General features: G+C 33.6%; 1 protein-coding gene across 5 annotated transcripts in view; it reads right to left on the bottom strand.

Moving 5' to 3' along the window:
* Positions 1-16,920, bottom strand: part of LOC138691979 (zinc finger protein 45-like) — a 46,907-nt gene that overhangs the window by 7,402 nt on the left and 22,585 nt on the right. The window contains exons 3-6 of one of the 5 annotated variants that reach the window (XM_069814680.1): positions 14,957-15,082; positions 13,461-13,619; positions 11,930-12,012; positions 1,706-4,221 (exon numbers count right to left, since the gene is read on the bottom strand). In XM_069814680.1, the coding sequence (XP_069670781.1) occupies positions 3,072-4,221; positions 11,930-12,012; positions 13,461-13,619; positions 14,957-15,082 (1,518 nt within the window). In that variant the 3' untranslated portion in view covers positions 1,706-3,071. Of the gene's footprint in view, positions 1-1,705; positions 4,222-11,929; positions 12,013-13,460; positions 13,620-14,956; positions 15,083-16,920 lie in introns of those variants that run through there. The other 4 variants (XM_069814681.1, XM_069814684.1, XM_069814682.1 and 1 more) reach the window with 4 other exon arrangements.

Here is a 16,920-nt window from a genome sequence, read left to right as displayed (position 1 = left end):
TCACGGACCGCTGACAGACTGAGATCAATGTCTCTGGATTTGGAATATTCCTCTCAGGTTATCGCTCTCCTCAAAGCACTTGAGCTGCACGGGAACTATATCGTGTTTCGCCGTAAATTAATATCATATCAAGGTATTCACTGTTTGAAAATCGTGGCACTATCTGATACAAACAAGCACTAAACAACAACTCACCGGCACTCCATAGTAGGAACTGATACAAGGAAACGAACTCAGGTTTGTCTGCTGAGTGAACTACCCTCACTAACCACGCTCTAAGGTTACAATGTTGCAAACTTCTCTCATTTTAAAATGTTAAAATTATCCTCCCTTTTACATTACAGTACATTATGCAATGAGCCTATAATGGTAGTAATTAAGACGCAAGTATGCTTGTTTATGAAATGAACGCAAGCGAGTTTCATAATTTTCATATGAGCGTTTTAATTGCCATTATAGGCAAGTTTCATACGACTTTTTATGCTCGACCATATTTCTAACTTGAAATTATTCAAAAGTAGGTCTGTTATGGTTATGCGAATAGCGAACTGACCTGACTTGTGAGATGTGCGCAGACGCGCAAGTATTGATTTTTTCCGAGGCCGAATGTCATTGACCTTGATATAACGTAGAGAATAACATGAATACGGAAGCGAGATTTGGTCATTAAAGAAAAAAGACGTGAACAGAATGAAAGCAACGGAAATGAAATTTTTGAGGAGGACAGCAGGATATACTCTTTTAGACCGAAAAAGGAACGAAGAAATTTTAGAACAATTAGAAGTAGAGTCAGTAGAAGAAAAAATCAGCAGATACAAATTCAATTGGCTAGATCATGTAAGAAGAATGGAAAATTCAAGAATCCCAAAAATTATGATGCAGTATAAACCTAGAGGACATCGTCGACCAGGAAGATCTTTAAGAAGACTGCTAGATGGGGCCGAAACAGGTCTACAGAGGCCTAATTCGTGAAGGATGATGATGATGATGATGAATAACATGAACATTAGCCTTGATATAACCTGAAAATTGATTTAGAATTGAAAAACGAGATGACAAATAGAATTTATTTGAATATTATTTACAATTAACGCTAATTATTATAGTAACAGAACATAACCTTCTGCGACGGTATTGGATTTCCAGCCTCCGTGGCTTTTCGCTAATTGTCTTTCGATTGCATATCCGAGAATAATCGACACTTGCGGTTTTATAATGGTACAAAGGTAATTTGTCATTGGCTGAACACCTGAACTTTAATGAATAGGTGTACTTTAATGAAGTGCATTAAAGGGCTACTACCAGGTGTATAATTACTATATTTCGGCACGGTCGAGCATAAAAGTTATTAAAAAACGGCTACTCTATTGAAATACGTCAAAAGAAAAAACAATTCTTTATTAACTTCTCTGTCAACATAGACATAAACCACGTTCCCACTCCTAATAGTTATCGAAGCAGAGGGTGTTAAAAATTTTGGGAAAATTATTTTTTTCTGCGGAATCTATAAACTTTACACCAATAAGATTCTAGACTTTTTTGTTATATGCAACATGAACTATTCATCCTGATAATTTGCCTGGTTATTTACTTCTACCCTGTATGTTAACCTACAATTCACGTTGCAGCGATTGCATTATTAATATCACCGATTATATTCCCTTACAGAAATTGGTGTCGTTATTTTATAGTAGATTACACTTTGTCGACTGAAAATCTGGTTGAAAAGTTCTGTTGACCAAAGCTGTCTGGCATTGCTAAGTGTACAAAAACGGTTACAAAAAAAATAGTTCATAGAACTTGACATAAATCACTTTCGATTGTACCCCGAAAACGTGTTCTTTTATTTTCACAGACTGTTACAAAGTAGGCAATCATTGCATTCAGTGAGCTGCTTAATGCATTTAAACACTTTTATATAAGTACCAGTAAAATGCACTAACATTTTTGACACGTCAATGTAAAATGTTTCTGAGATGATTTTTAAGAAAACAGTGAAAACTGTCTTTTAACCTCTTCCCTTACTATATATTTTACCAATTTTGTGAAAAAAAAAAATCATATTTTTTATTTTTGTATAGAGGTCATTTAATATTACAGACTCACTGTATATCACTAATTTTCTTACATACCTAAAAAATCACTATAAAATAGATATACGTTCATACCTGAATTATTATCCCGAGTTATCTCGTGCACCTTGATTCCAGCTCTGGTAGTTGTCCCACTCTGATTTTGTCCTGAACTATTTACCAACTTATGTTTTTTTGTGGATTAATTTATGAGGTACAATACCAGTGCTGTTATCAAGGCGTTAAATGTTGCTTGTCGTGTGACAGAGTCGAAAGCAGGGTATTATGCACAGTGGCACATTGAATTCCGGACAGTAGTATCTGCTCTTGTGTCGAATTTGATTGTATTTTGAGTCTCTCGCAATACTACACATGGAATCCTGTCTGGTTGGGTTGTTCTTCTTCAGAGTTCGTGGAATAACTTCTGGAAAATATCTACCTGTAAGCCGAAGTTGGTTTGGGCGATTTTCCTGGCCATCCTGCCTTGAGTGATAGGACATTCGTGTGTATTTTTCGAAAATCTTACGAATTACCACCATTCGATAGTCAAAGGGTTTCTTCCGGCCTTCAAATATCGTATACCAAACGTAGGAATCCCACCACCAGATGTAGCAATATCACTAACTTCTGTACCCATCTAGTGAGGAAAAGGTTAATGAAATGATGGAAACATATATTCGGGATAATAATCCTTAGCAGCGAAAATGGGACTCACACGAGCTAACTGGGGTTAATAAATTTTGACGGAAGCAACCCGAGTTAACTCGGATTAATCAGGGAAGTGGTTAACAAGATACTGTGTTCTTTTATTAAGGATCAACGAAATTGTCGAGTAACATCTACCTCCTTTCAGATCTTTATCAGATGAATAGTTGTTGCAATCACTGAGAATTTTTTCTGAGAGACGGTCCTGGTTCGAACATTTTTTCTACGGCATACTGACGAACGATGTGTCAATTGCCACTCTAATATTACACGAACTCTTTTGCCCATGCATTTCTAAGTATCCTTACCGCATTTGAATGGTTTCTCGCCTCTGTGCTTCAGTACATGCCTTCTAAGGCTGACAGAATGCTTGAAGCACTTTTCACATTCATTGCATTTGAACGGTTTTTCACCAGTATGCTTGCGTACATGACACTTCAAATTTCCCGACCGCGAAAAACAACTGCCACACACATCGCACTTGAATGGTCTCTCCCCTGTGTGCGATCGTGAATGGGATTTTAGATCTCCCGATTCCGAGAAACACTTTCCACAAACTTTGCATTTAAATGGTTTCTCCCCCGTGTGAACGCGCATATGACATTTGAGACGTCCCGATTGCGAAAAACATTTCCCACACACTTCACATTTAAATGGTTTTTCGCCCGAATGCATGAATACATGGCTGTTCAGGTGTTCAGCCCGAGAGAAAAATTTCCCGCATATTTCGCACTGGAATGGTAATTTGCCTGTGTGTTTATACACATGTCTGTAAAGGTTAACAGAATACGAGAAACTTTCACCACAAACATCACATTTGAAGGGTTTTTCGCCGGTATGCTTGCGTATATGGTTTTTCAGATGTCCAGACTGATAAAAATGTTTTCCACAGAAATCGCATTTGAATGGCTTTTCGCCTAGGTGCTTGAGCATATGTCTCTTCAAACTTATGGAATACGAGAAAGTCTTCTCACAGAGATCACATTTGTATTGTTTTTCGCCGGTATGCTTGCGTAAGTGACTTTTTAGATGTCCAGATTCCAAAAAACGCCATCCACATACATCACAATTGAATAGCTTTTTGCCTGTGTGCCTGAGGACGTGTCTTTTCAAATACGTCGAATTCGAGAAACATTTTTCACACACTTCGCATTTGAATCGCTTTTCACCTGTATCAGTCCGTAATTCACATTTGGAACTGAACGAAACACTGCCACAAATATTTGATTTGTTTGAATTGTTGCCTGTTTCACTGCGAACTGAACATTCTGCTTTCTGACTAAAAGTTTGTTTCCAGTGGACTTCGTCGTAAGAGGGATTTTCACCACAGCTTTTCCAGATAGGCCTCGGAGAACATCTCGAACTTTGGCCTAACGTATTGTGCTCTTCATACACAATAACGTTACATTCTGATGACAAACTATAGTCATGGGTAACTGCAACGCTACAATGAAAATATCACCATTCTATTAACTCGTTACAAGCATTAAAAATAAAAATTAATAGGCACAACGATTCATTTAAACACTGGCAGGTTTCATGCTCTCATTGTTTTCTATTCAGAAATAATTTGAAATTTGTACCTTTGTGTTACGACGAAAGTAGTACATTATGCAACGAGTCTATAATGGTAGTAATTAAGACGCGAGTATGTTTGTTTATGAAACAAGCGCAATCGAGTTTCATAATTTTCATACGAGCGTCTTAATTACTACCATTATAGGCTCGACCATATTTCTAACTTGAAATTATTCATAAGTATTCATGTTATGGTTACGTAAGTGAGGAGTGAACTGACCTGAATTGTGAGATGTGCGCAGACGCGAAAGTATTGATTTTTTTCCGAAACACGAATGTCATTGACCTTGATATAATCTAGAGAATAACATGAAGATTAGGCTTGATATAACCTGGAAATTGATTTAGAATTGAAAAACGAAATGACAAATTGAATTTATTTGAATATTATTTACAATTAACGCTAATTATTATACAGGGACATCATTTTATTTTTACTTGCATTTTTTTTGTACCTGCATTTCTGAATGTACTTCACTCTCACCCCTTCACTAATGTCCTTGCTCCCGTCAGACACACAAACTTACGGCCGCTGTTGCATTCGAAGTCTTCAAGCAGTGAAGTAAACACTGCAGTGTGTAGTGTGTTTCATAAATATGATTGCGTTTTCTATAGAAGAAAGAACCTATATAAATAATATCGTACTAAAAATTATATTCAAGAAACGATAAATTCAATTTCAGAGAATATGCTTCAAAATGTTTTTAATAATATGCGTACTGAATTGAAGCCTGCATTGTAATGAACGGTAACCATTTTCAGCAACTTGTTTAAAAATTCAGATTAGCTTATTTTGAATTGAGGTGGCTAGAAGCAAAGGAATGCTAGTGACATTTGTAATAACATGAGTTAAGTGCATCCAGTGTAAGCAAAATTATCTAAAATTTTAGTGGCAAAGGGATATTTTAATCGCATCACACATTAAAATTTAAATAAAAAATTTCACCGATTTTACGAAAGCTTAAATATTTAAACCCCATTTTCTCAAAAGTAACTTAAGTGCACTTACAGCCCTTTACTTATGACCCCCTCGATTTAAATGCACTCTCTATATTGTATGATAACATCAATAATTAATATGCTAAATAAAGTAGACATTACATAACGAACATAGCCGCCTGAAAATTTGAGTTTTTGAAAAAAAAAAGTTACTACTCTACTGCATTTTGATAAATTCCGTAAAAGTGATGAGCAAACTGAAAATCGTAATATCGTATTTCCCTACAACATAAATGGATACACTACTTTTCTCTCCTCCTATACCTAGGAAAATGATTTGTTTACATATTGCACTAGTAACATCAAACTCCTGTAATGGAAGGGGGAAACAGTGTTTCCGAGTATAGCCAGGTTAATGTTAAAAATGCTGCTAAAAATAAAGTGATGTCCCTGTAGTAACAGAACATAACCTTCTGCGACAGTATTGGATTTCCAGCCTCCGTGACTTTTCGCTAATTGTCTTTCGATTGCATATCCGAGAATAATCGATACTTGCGGTTTTATAATGGTACAATCAGTGCAAAGGTGATTTTCCATTGGCTAAACAACTGAATTATAATGAATAGGTGTACTTTAATGAGGTGCATTAAAGGGCTACTACCAGGTGTATAATTACTACATTTCGGCATGGTCGAGCATAAAAATTATAATGATTCAGTAACGGAAACTTGGCTGGATGCAGACAACGAAGGTTTAGTCATGTTAGACTGGAACGCATCATAGAATAGTTATTTATGGTACAACGATTGAAAGTAAGGTTTTACAGATGAGTTGAGATGTTTACGGCTAAAGATGCTAATTAAGTTTCCCACGTGTATTCGTATGTAGGTGATAGTGGGGTTCCTTTCGTGAATATTCCGTTTACCGGCTATTTTATAAGACCGTAAAGTACAGCTAGTGAAATGAGTATAGTATGAAATAAAGAAACATGTTTCAGGAAATAACGACGACTATGAAATGTGGAATTACAGATAGGCATACAGGATAATTGTCTGTATCATTACAAATTCACATGAAAATAATTTCACAGAAAGGCAATTCCCTAGCAACATGAACATAAATTACACACTAACAGAAAAATTGAAATTTCTTTAAATATTTAGAATAATAATTGCAAGGCAATGAATACTGTAATATCGAACTTATGTCATTTTTAGATGTAAAATACAAAGTGGCATGTAGACGTATAAATAAATCTATAGTAAGAAGAAATTATTTACATAAAGGAAAAAGTTTAAATTAGAGTAAGTATAACAGCAAAAGGATTAAATATAAATTTGTGTAAATATAAAAGCAAAATGGATAGTAAAATGAGAAGATATCGTATGAAATAAAAAATTTGCTTGAGTATAACAGGAAAATGGATCGTAAAATGAGAAACGGTGTTATGAAATATAAATTTGCGAAAGCATAAAACCAAAATGGATAGTAAAATAAGAAAACATAGTACGAAATATAAATTTGCGTAAGCATTAAAGAAAAATAGATAGTACATAAATTTCCCGGAGTATAAAAGCAAATGGACAATAAAATGAGAAAAGGAAGTAAGAAATATAAATTTGCGTGAGTATAAAAGTAAAATGGATAGTAAAACGAGAAAAGATAGTAAGAAATATAAATTTACGTGAGTATAAAAGCAAAATGGATAGTAAAATGAGAAAATATAGTATGGAATATAAATTTGCGTAAGCATAAAAGTAAAATGGATAGTAAAACGAGAAAAGACAGTAAGAAATATAAATTTACGTGAGTATGAAAGCAAAATGGATAGTAAAATGAGAAAAGATACTATGGAATATAAATTTGCGTGAGTATAAAAGCAAAATGGATAGCAAAATGAGAAAAGATACTATGGAATAAAAATTTGCTTGAGTATAAAAGCAAAATGGACAGTAAAATGAGAAAAGATACTATGGAATATAAATTTGCGTGAGTATAAAAGCAAAATGGGTAGTAAAATGAGAAAAGATACTATGGAATAAAAATTTGCGTGAGTATAAAAGCAAAATGGGTAGTAAAATGAGAAAAGATACTATGGAATATAAATTTGCGTGAGTATAAAAGCAAAATGGGTAGTAAAATGAGAAAAAACAGTAAGAAATATAAATTTGTGTGAGTATAAAAGCAAAATGGATAGTAAAATGAGAAAAGATACTATGGAATATAAATTTGCGTGAGTATAAAAGCAAAATGGGTAGTAAAATGAGAAAAGATACTATGGAATAAAAATTTGCGTGAGTATAAAAGCAAAATGGATAGTAAAATCAGAAAAGATACTATGGAATATAAATTTGCGTAGGCATAAAAGCAAAATGGATAGTAAAATGAGAAAAGATACTATGGAATATAAATTTGCATGAGTATAAAAGCAAAATGGATAGTAAAATGAGAAAAGATACTATGGAATAAAAATTTGCGTGAGTATAAAAGCAAAATGGATAGTAAAATCAGAAAAGATACTATGGAATATAAATTTGCGTGAGTATAAAAGCAAAATGGACAGTAAAATGAGAAAAGATACTATGGAATATAAATTTGCGTGAGTATAAAAGCAAAATGGGTAGTAAAATGAGAAAAGATACTATGGAATAAAAATTTGCGTGAGTATAAAAGCAAAATGGGTAGTAAAATGAGAAAAGATACTATGGAATAAAAATTTGCGTGAGTATAAAAGCAAAATGGACAGTAAAATGAGAAAAGATACTATGGAATATAAATTTGCGTCAGTATAAAATCAAACTGGTTAGTAAAATGAGAAAAGATACTATGGAATATAAATTTGCGTGAGTATAAAATCAAACTGGTTAGTAAAATGAGAAAAGATACTATGGAATATAAATTTGCGTGAGTATAAAAGCAAAATGGATAGTAAAATGAGAAAAGATACTATGGAATAAAAATTTGCGTGAGTATAAAAGCAACATGGACAGTAAAATGAGAAAAGATACTATGGAATATAAATTTGCGTGAGTATAAAAGCAAAATGGGTAGTAAAATGAGAAAAAACAGTAAGAAATATAAATTTGTGTGAGTATAAAAGCAAAATGGATAGTAAAATGAGAAAAGATACTATGGAATATAAATTTGCGTGAGTATAAAAGCAAAATGGGTAGTAAAATGAGAAAAGATACTATGGAATAAAAATTTGCGTGAGTATAAAAGCAAAATGGATAGTAAAATCAGAAAAGATACTATGGAATATAAATTTGCGTAGGCATAAAAGCAAAATGGATAGTAAAATGAGAAAAGATACTATGGAATATAAATTTGCATGAGTATAAAAGCAAAATGGATAGTAAAATGAGAAAAGATACTATGGAATAAAAATTTGCGTGAGTATAAAAGCAAAATGGATAGTAAAATCAGAAAAGATACTATGGAATATAAATTTGCGTGAGTATAATAGCAAAATGGATAGTAAAATGAGAAAAGATACTATGGAATATAAATTTGCGTGAGTATAAAAGCAAAATGGACAGTAAAATGAGAAAAGATACTATGGAATATAAATTTGCGTGAGTATAAAAGCAAAATGGACAGTAAAATGAGAAAAGATACTATGGAATATAAATTTGCGTGAGTATAAAAGCAAAATGGGTAGTAAAATGAGAAAAGATACTATGTAATAAAAATTTGCGTGAGTATAAAAGCAAAATGGGTAGTAAAATGAGAAAAGATACTATGGAATAAAAATTTGCGTGAGTATAAAAGCAAAATGGACAGTAAAATGAGAAAAGATACTATGGAATATAAATTTGCGTCAGTATAAAATCAAACTGGTTAGTAAAATGAGAAAAGATACTACGGAATATAAATTTGCGTAGGCATAAAAGCAAAATGGATAGTAAAATGAGAAAAGATACTATGGAATATAAATTTGCGTGAGTATAAAAGCAAAATGGATAGTAAAATGAGAAAAGATACTATGGAATAAAAATTTGCGTGAGTATAAAAGCAACATGGACAGTAAAATGAGAAAAGATACTATGGAATATAAATTTGCGTGAGTATAAAAGCAAAATGGGTAGTAAAATGAGAAAAAACAGTAAGAAATATAAATTTGTGTGAGTATAAAAGCAAAATGGATAGTAAAATGAGAAAAGATACTATGGAATATAAATTTGCGTGAGTATAAAAGCAAAATGGGTAGTAAAATGAGAAAAGATACTATGGAATATAAATTTGCGTGAGTATAAAATCAAACTGGTTAGTAAAATGAGAAAAGATACTATGGAATATAAATTTGAGTGAGTATAAAATCAAACTGGTTAGTAAAATGAGAAAAGATACTATGGAATATAAATTTGCGTGAGTATAAAATCAAACTGGTTAGTAAAATGAGAAAAGATATTATGGAATATAAATTTGCGTGAGTATAATATCAAACTGGTTAGTAAAATGAGAAAAGATACTATGGAATATAAATTTGCGTGAGTATAAAATCAAACTGGTTAGTAAAATGAGAAAAGATACTATGGAATATAAATTTGCGTGAGTATAAAAGCAAAATGGACAGTAAAATGAGAAAAGATAGTATGAAATAAAAATAGATAAGGACACTACAAACGACAGCTACCTGCAACACCCATGATAAAGATACGGAGTTTATTAGTCATCAAAGGCAATCAACAGGTTTCATCAATTTTTCATTGTTTTTCCCATGGCTACCACAGACATCTTTTGTTTTCATATTTTTGCCGAACCTCTTATACAATTGTGATATTAGAGATTGTCTTTATGCTTAATCCTGACTTCATGCACTAACTAAAAAGCTCCTACTAACAGAAGTCAATATTAAAAGAGAAAACACAAAATTTGCTGTCTTTTTTAGAATTTTCTGCTGATATTTGCCACAGGTGGCATCTTTGACATTTACTACATACTTCTAGATTGTTCATACCACAGTCTAGTATATAGTCACGAAGCTTGAGTTGTTGAGGGTACTAGGAACAATAGACTGTGCCGGTACTATTTCGCATTGTTTGTCATGAGGTGATAGTAGCGATCCTAGTGGTTAGCAACTATCTATGGATGCATATTCCCTACTTATTGAGCGTCGTGACTGTATATACTAGACTGTGAACATAATATGATCTGATAGTCTAGAAATTTTAAAAGGATGGAATGACCTAATCAACTTCAGTTCCACAGCACAGTTCCAAAGCGTTCAGTAAGTTTATAATCAGTGGTTTTAAAATCAGGAAGAACCTGTATTAAAAAACGAAAGTTGAAGACGGCGCGTCATACGAGAAAACCTTAGCACTGCAAGTATGACGAATTTGGTTTTATTCTCACAAAACTTAAAAATGAAAACTGCGTAAAATATACTCTTTGCGGCTCGATAATTAAAAACTAGGGCTAGAATTCTTAGGTAAATAAATACTTTATTTGCGCTGTAATAGAAATTCGTAACTGTTTTTTAAGTTTCGGACAGGGTCACCTTTAACGTATATTTTAAAGTTTATTTCACATATAAAGATATATTTTCAAATTCTAAATGTAAATATATATTTTCAAATACTCACATAAAACACACAAAAATTAAGTTTTCATCAAATAACTTTCGACAAAATCCCCATTTCAGAACATCACCCGAATGTTCAGTGTAGTTGCTTAGACATAACATTAAAATGGATTTGTGTGAGGTGGGATATGATGGTAAAGACTGGATTAATCTTGCTCAGGATAGGGACTGAGGGCGGCAATGAAGCTACGGGTTCTCTTAAAGCCGTAAGTAACTGCCATTTTGGCACCAAATTATGCTGAACCAGTCACATAAACAACAATCACTTCTATTCATGGGATGGAAAAAAGTCATTTCATACATTAAAAATTCACAATAAGGGAAAATCTCAGGAATCCTCTATGCCACATCAATAAATTTAAGAATGCAGTTATATTGTCAGACTCCAAAGCAGCTATTCTATCAATAGTCTCTAAACACACACCTTCACCTCAAACAGCAGAAATAACTAAAATGCTCTCTCAATTAATATCACTCGATAAAAGAATTGTATTCCAATGGATACCATCCCATTGTGGAATCCTGGAAAACGAGAATGCGGATGCTTTAGCAAAGAAGGGCAGCACTGCTACTTACAGACCTGTTACTAAATCTACGTATTACTCTGTGAAGAGATTTATTAAATCTACATACTTAGACTTCAACAAACAAAATTTGATAACACAATCCCAAGGGAAAAAATGGAACTCTCTGCATCATAATCCACAGTTAATTCTCGATCTACCACGAAAATCGTCTGTAGCTGCATTTAGATTGGCAACAGGCCATGACTGTTTGGCCAAACACCTGCATAGAATTGGAATATATCAGTCCCCTAACTGCCCGTTGTGCAACTCAAACCAAGAAATGGATTCGGAACACCTCAAAATCTGTGCTTCAGTGGCTGGCCATGATAATATCTTTGAAAAATATTGGAGTACAAGAGGTCAAATGACTTTATTGTCAAATGCCTGGCATTAGAAAACAACAACATTACAAATTTATGTAACATGTAACCATTTCATGAAGCAAAGAGAGGAAGTTAAAGTGAAGATTCGCACACTAGACTCACCTGTCAGCAGAAACTTCATTCTCCTCTGCCGTTACTTCGAGCTTTACCTCTTCTTTTGCTGTGTCCAAACCAAACCACGGGTTCTAAAAGTGGAGAGTCAATAAAATATAAACATAGAAAAACTATATATATTCAAGTGCAATAATTCCTAATAGAAACAACAATAACCAAATTCCTTGGCTTATAAATCAATAACAATTGGAAAAATTAATTTAAAGAAATTACCCGCAAACTAAATTCAGCATGTTTTGCTATTAGATCTATGCAAACAATAGTAAACATCAATACCTTAAAAACAATATACTTTGCATACTTCCATTCGGTAATGAGTTTTGGAATAATATTCTGGGCGAAATTGTACAGATAGTAACAGTATATTGCTACTACAAAAAAGAGTAATTAGAATAACAATAGGTGCCAAATCTAGGGAATCGTGTAGTATCATTTAAAAAAAAAACACACACAAATAATGCCCATGGCTTGTCAGTATATTTTTTCAATAATAAACATTCTCGTATGTAATCGTGAAAACTTTCCAACTAATTCAACAGTTCATAGCCTAATACACGTCAAAAATAATTACTTGCATACTCCATCGGCAAGTCTATCGTGCTATCAAAAAGGAGTGCGTTGTAAGGCAGTAAACTATTTTAATAGCCTCCCTATGGATATAAAAAATCAAGCTCAAAACATAAGATTATTTAGGGCCAAATTAAAGTACTACCTAATTTCTGAAGCCAACTATTATGTAGGAGAATTTATGATATTTTACAACGCTTCATGAATATTTCTGTATTGTATTAAGTATCGACACTAAACCTTAGTGTTGTATTAGTAGACTGTAAAACTCTTCTGTACAGTGTGTTCGCAGAAACATTCCAGGGTCATAAACTGCTGTAATTGGGTCAGGAAATGCGTAATTGATAATTGCTGACCGAAACAACAGATGGCAGCACTGAAAGAAATTTAAATTTAAACTCGCTACAAATTTTAAAAAAATTATAGAAAGGCACAGATTAGAAAATAAAACCATGAAATTACAGTTCAAATCTAGGAGATATTGGAATGAATGAATGAATCAATAAGTAAATAAGTAACCAAGTCAGTACTAAGTAAATAAATACATAAACAAATAAACTAATAAAAAACAAACAACAAATAAACAAATAAGTAAGTAAATAAATAAATAATTCATAATCGAGAAACTGACCTGATTAATATGTTAAGCAAACAGCAAAGAGTTGTATTATCACCGTGGCCTCATAGTTAACATGTCGGCATCATACAATAACGTGCGGTGTGCATTTAAAACATAATTTTGCCAACCGATTGTTGCTCTGTAGGTTCCACTCTAAGCGTCACGTTGTCACGTCTACTTCCTCGATAAGAATAAGCACTAGTTTGTTATATTGTTAAATGGCTATTATTATTATTATTATTATTATTATTATTATTATTATTATATATACGAGTATGTTGAGATTCTTAACTCTTATTAAAAACTCTTTAATAATAATTTTTAATCACATACCTTAATGTTCGTCCTCAGCACAAGACATTGCAACCTCGGTTTTAGTCCACGTGAATTAGACAAGTAGGTGTCATTTTTGTAATAGAAGCAGCTTATTGTTTGCAATATTGAAATTGACAGGACAATCCGAAGCGAGGGCAGTAACCACACAAGGAATGTCTGAAACAGCAAGTTCAGGAAGAATGGAAGCAGACACGTATGACGTCAGTGAAAGGAGAGACGTGTGGTCGCAAATAAGTCCTTCGTCACCAGGCAAGCAACAGTCACTGAAGACTGCTGGCAATGGCGGAAGGGATAAGATGACGAATCAGCTGACAGCGGGAAGAGTAGGTCATAGAAAACAGGTCAAGAAGGTGGTTAAGAAGAAACAAGCAAGACGTCCGGAGCCGACAAAGAGGGGAAGTAAAGAAGATTTGGGTAGTCCATCTACTTGTGAGGGAAAGGAAGGAAATAAGGAACCGCAGAACTACAGCCTACGAAGTTGGTGCTTAAGGGGGATGGAGTGATAAAAGAGTGGCAAAAGATATAGAAACAATAAAGTGAGGTTCAAGGAGTAAGAGTAACTAGCAAAACAATCGGAGAGAGAATGTATAAGCGAATAAGTGAATTAGTGTCCAGAGAAACAAGAGTTGATAAAGGAAGTGACTAGAGAAAATTAGAAGTGTTTGTTAATAGTAATTAGTAGTGAAATGTTACTAATATTGGAGTGTCGACTAAGTTAGCGTACAATCAGAGAAATTGAAATGATGGGAAGACAGCAAGTATTTTAATGTAAGTTTACAAATGAAGGTTGAGTTGACTTACAAAAATAGTGGCAAACGGAAAATTTATCGGGGTGAAAGGGAACAGTTTAACAAAATAAACATGTGATTCAGTGTTTAATGGAGAAATAGGGGATAAGAGTGATGACAGAAGTGAGGAGAGGTAGAACTGATTGTAAATTAGTGATGAAAGTGAATGATTATGATTAAATAGTGTTAGTAAAAGTTAGTTCAAAATTAGGGAAATTTTAGACGATAGGAAGTACTTCAAATATAAGTAAACAATAAAAGTGGTGAGGTGTTCATTAGAAAGAAGAGAAAATTTTAAGGGGAGAGGTTAGAAAGGAAATTGAGAGCATGTATTAAAGGTAAAACAAGATGACTGCACACGTTTATTGTAATTAGAAGGTAATGGGGAGCACGAATACAGAGATGTGGTGGCGACCCATTACCAAATAAGAGTTGTAGAAATAAATATATCAATATCAATATTGAAATTGAGGCGAGTGATTGGAGCGGCGACACAAGAAATTGAAAACAATAATACAGTTAAATTTCAAAGACCTGCCGAATGTTAACCATGAGATCATGGCAATAATAATAAGTAATAAATAATAATAATAAATAAATAAATAATTCATGATCGAGAAACTGAGCTGATTGATATATATTAAGCACAAAGAAAAGAGTTGTACAGACATGGTGCCTGTGAACACAACTACAATCTTCACTCACCTCGACTTTACACACAACTTCAGGAGAAATAATTGTCACTGGAGTTTCTCCACAGTTGATCTCCGATATCTGGTCGTGACATTCTCTCTTAACCTGAGTCAGCTGCAGATTCAATAAATCCAAATCCTTGAGAACACAGAAATAAGATAAATAAGCAATTTTTATTTGCAGTGCTGGAATTTATTTAAAATGTTTGGCCTCTCCTTGCAGTACAAGTAAGAAATAATTACGGTTTTAACAGCTACACGTGCATGTGATACATAATCAGTAGATAAGAATATCTCTCTCTCGTTTTCTCTCCATATACTCGTACACACAGCGGGTGATCAAGCTTCTAAAAATAGGCTCGATTGTTTTCAACTGTTATGGCCGGTTTTTCCAAGTATTTTAGAAAATTTAACGACTGTTAAACTCTAAACAGTTTGTTAATTAATAAAACTATGTTTTCAACCATCCAAAAATCTGAAAGTTAGAATTTATAAAACAGTTATATTACCGGTTGTTCTGTATGGTTGTGAAACTTGGACTCTCACTCTGAGAGAGGAACATAGGTTAAGGGTGTTTGAGAATAAGGTGCTTAGGAAAATATTTGGGGCTAAGCGGGATGAAGTTACAGGAGATTGGAGAAAGTTACACAACACAGAACTGCACGCATTGTATTCTTCACCTGACATAATTAGGAACATTAAATCCAGACGTTTGAGATGGGCAGGGCATGTAGTACGTATGGGCGAATCCAGAAATGCATATAGAGTGTTAGTTGGGAGACCGGAGGGAAGAAGACCTTTAGGGAGGCCGAGACGTAGATGGGAGGATAATATTAAAATGGATTTGAGGGAGATGGGATATGATGGTAGAGACTGGATTAATCTTGCACAGGATAGGGACCGATGGCGGGCTTATGTGAGGGCGGCAATGAACCTTCGGGTTCCTTAAAAGCCATTTGTAAGTAAGTAAGTATGTTTTCAACAGCAGTTTGGTTTAACAGATTGTTAACAGTTTGTTAATTTTAAATGTAGTTAACTCGTTTAACAGTTAGTTAAATATAGCCGATGTCTCCACAGCTGTTCGAACAGAAGTTGCGAAATTAATATTTTGTGTCTCTCTGTAGGGAATGTTTAGCATATGACTGGTAATATAACATTTAAAAAATACTTTGGACTGTTTAAATACATCAGTGTTATTTTATTTCTTTCGTATTTCGTATCCATAATAGCAATGAGGAAATATAACCTTACTTTGTAATTATTATTCAGCATGTCACCTACAACTTTCATTTGTCTACTGTTTGTTTATGGAGCGCGGCCTACTATAACAGGTTGTCATTTTATGCAAGCTTCATGACTCACTCTATAATATAGAATTTAAAGATTAATTTTAGCCAATCAAAAATTGTCTTACATGTGTAGAATCATTACCAACTGCTGTTGAGTGGTTAAAATAGTGCTAACAGACGTTATAGTTAAGTGTTGGTTATCTTAAACAAAATTATGTTGAACAAATGGAAAATACATTAACAAAGCGTTAAAAATAAACAGACTATTAATTTAACATTCGTTAAGCAAAATTAAACCTTACTTGGACAAACTGGCCATTTTTGTTTTTACTAACGTCTGTTAGTTGACTGTCCGTTATTCACTCATATGGAGCCAGTTGTGTAGATGTAGATCAATTTGATGACAGAATCGTTACCCTGGGTGCACCATTGGAGGATGATCTATGTTACATGCAATAAGATGTGATAATTTGTTGGGATGTCACCGGAGCTCTTCCAGAAAACCCTGTGTTACCTGGATCACGAGACTGCCCAACATAATGCGTTTGTCGAGCTATGGAAAATGCTTTCCTTTAGCAGGGAGTACCGCTTGAAGTAGGGCATAGTCGACATTGACTGGCTAGCGATGTTTTGAAAATATAGCTGTCCCACCACCTGATATTCTAACCTACAGAGGGTCGTACTAAAA

The sequence above is a fragment of the Periplaneta americana genome, chromosome 16 (genome assembly GCF_040183065.1).
Source record: "Periplaneta americana isolate PAMFEO1 chromosome 16, P.americana_PAMFEO1_priV1, whole genome shotgun sequence".
Classification (NCBI taxonomy): Eukaryota; Metazoa; Arthropoda; class Insecta; order Blattodea; family Blattidae; genus Periplaneta; species Periplaneta americana.
The sequence above is the reverse complement of the archived record's forward strand: the minus strand, read 5'-3'. Positions and strand labels throughout refer to the sequence as shown.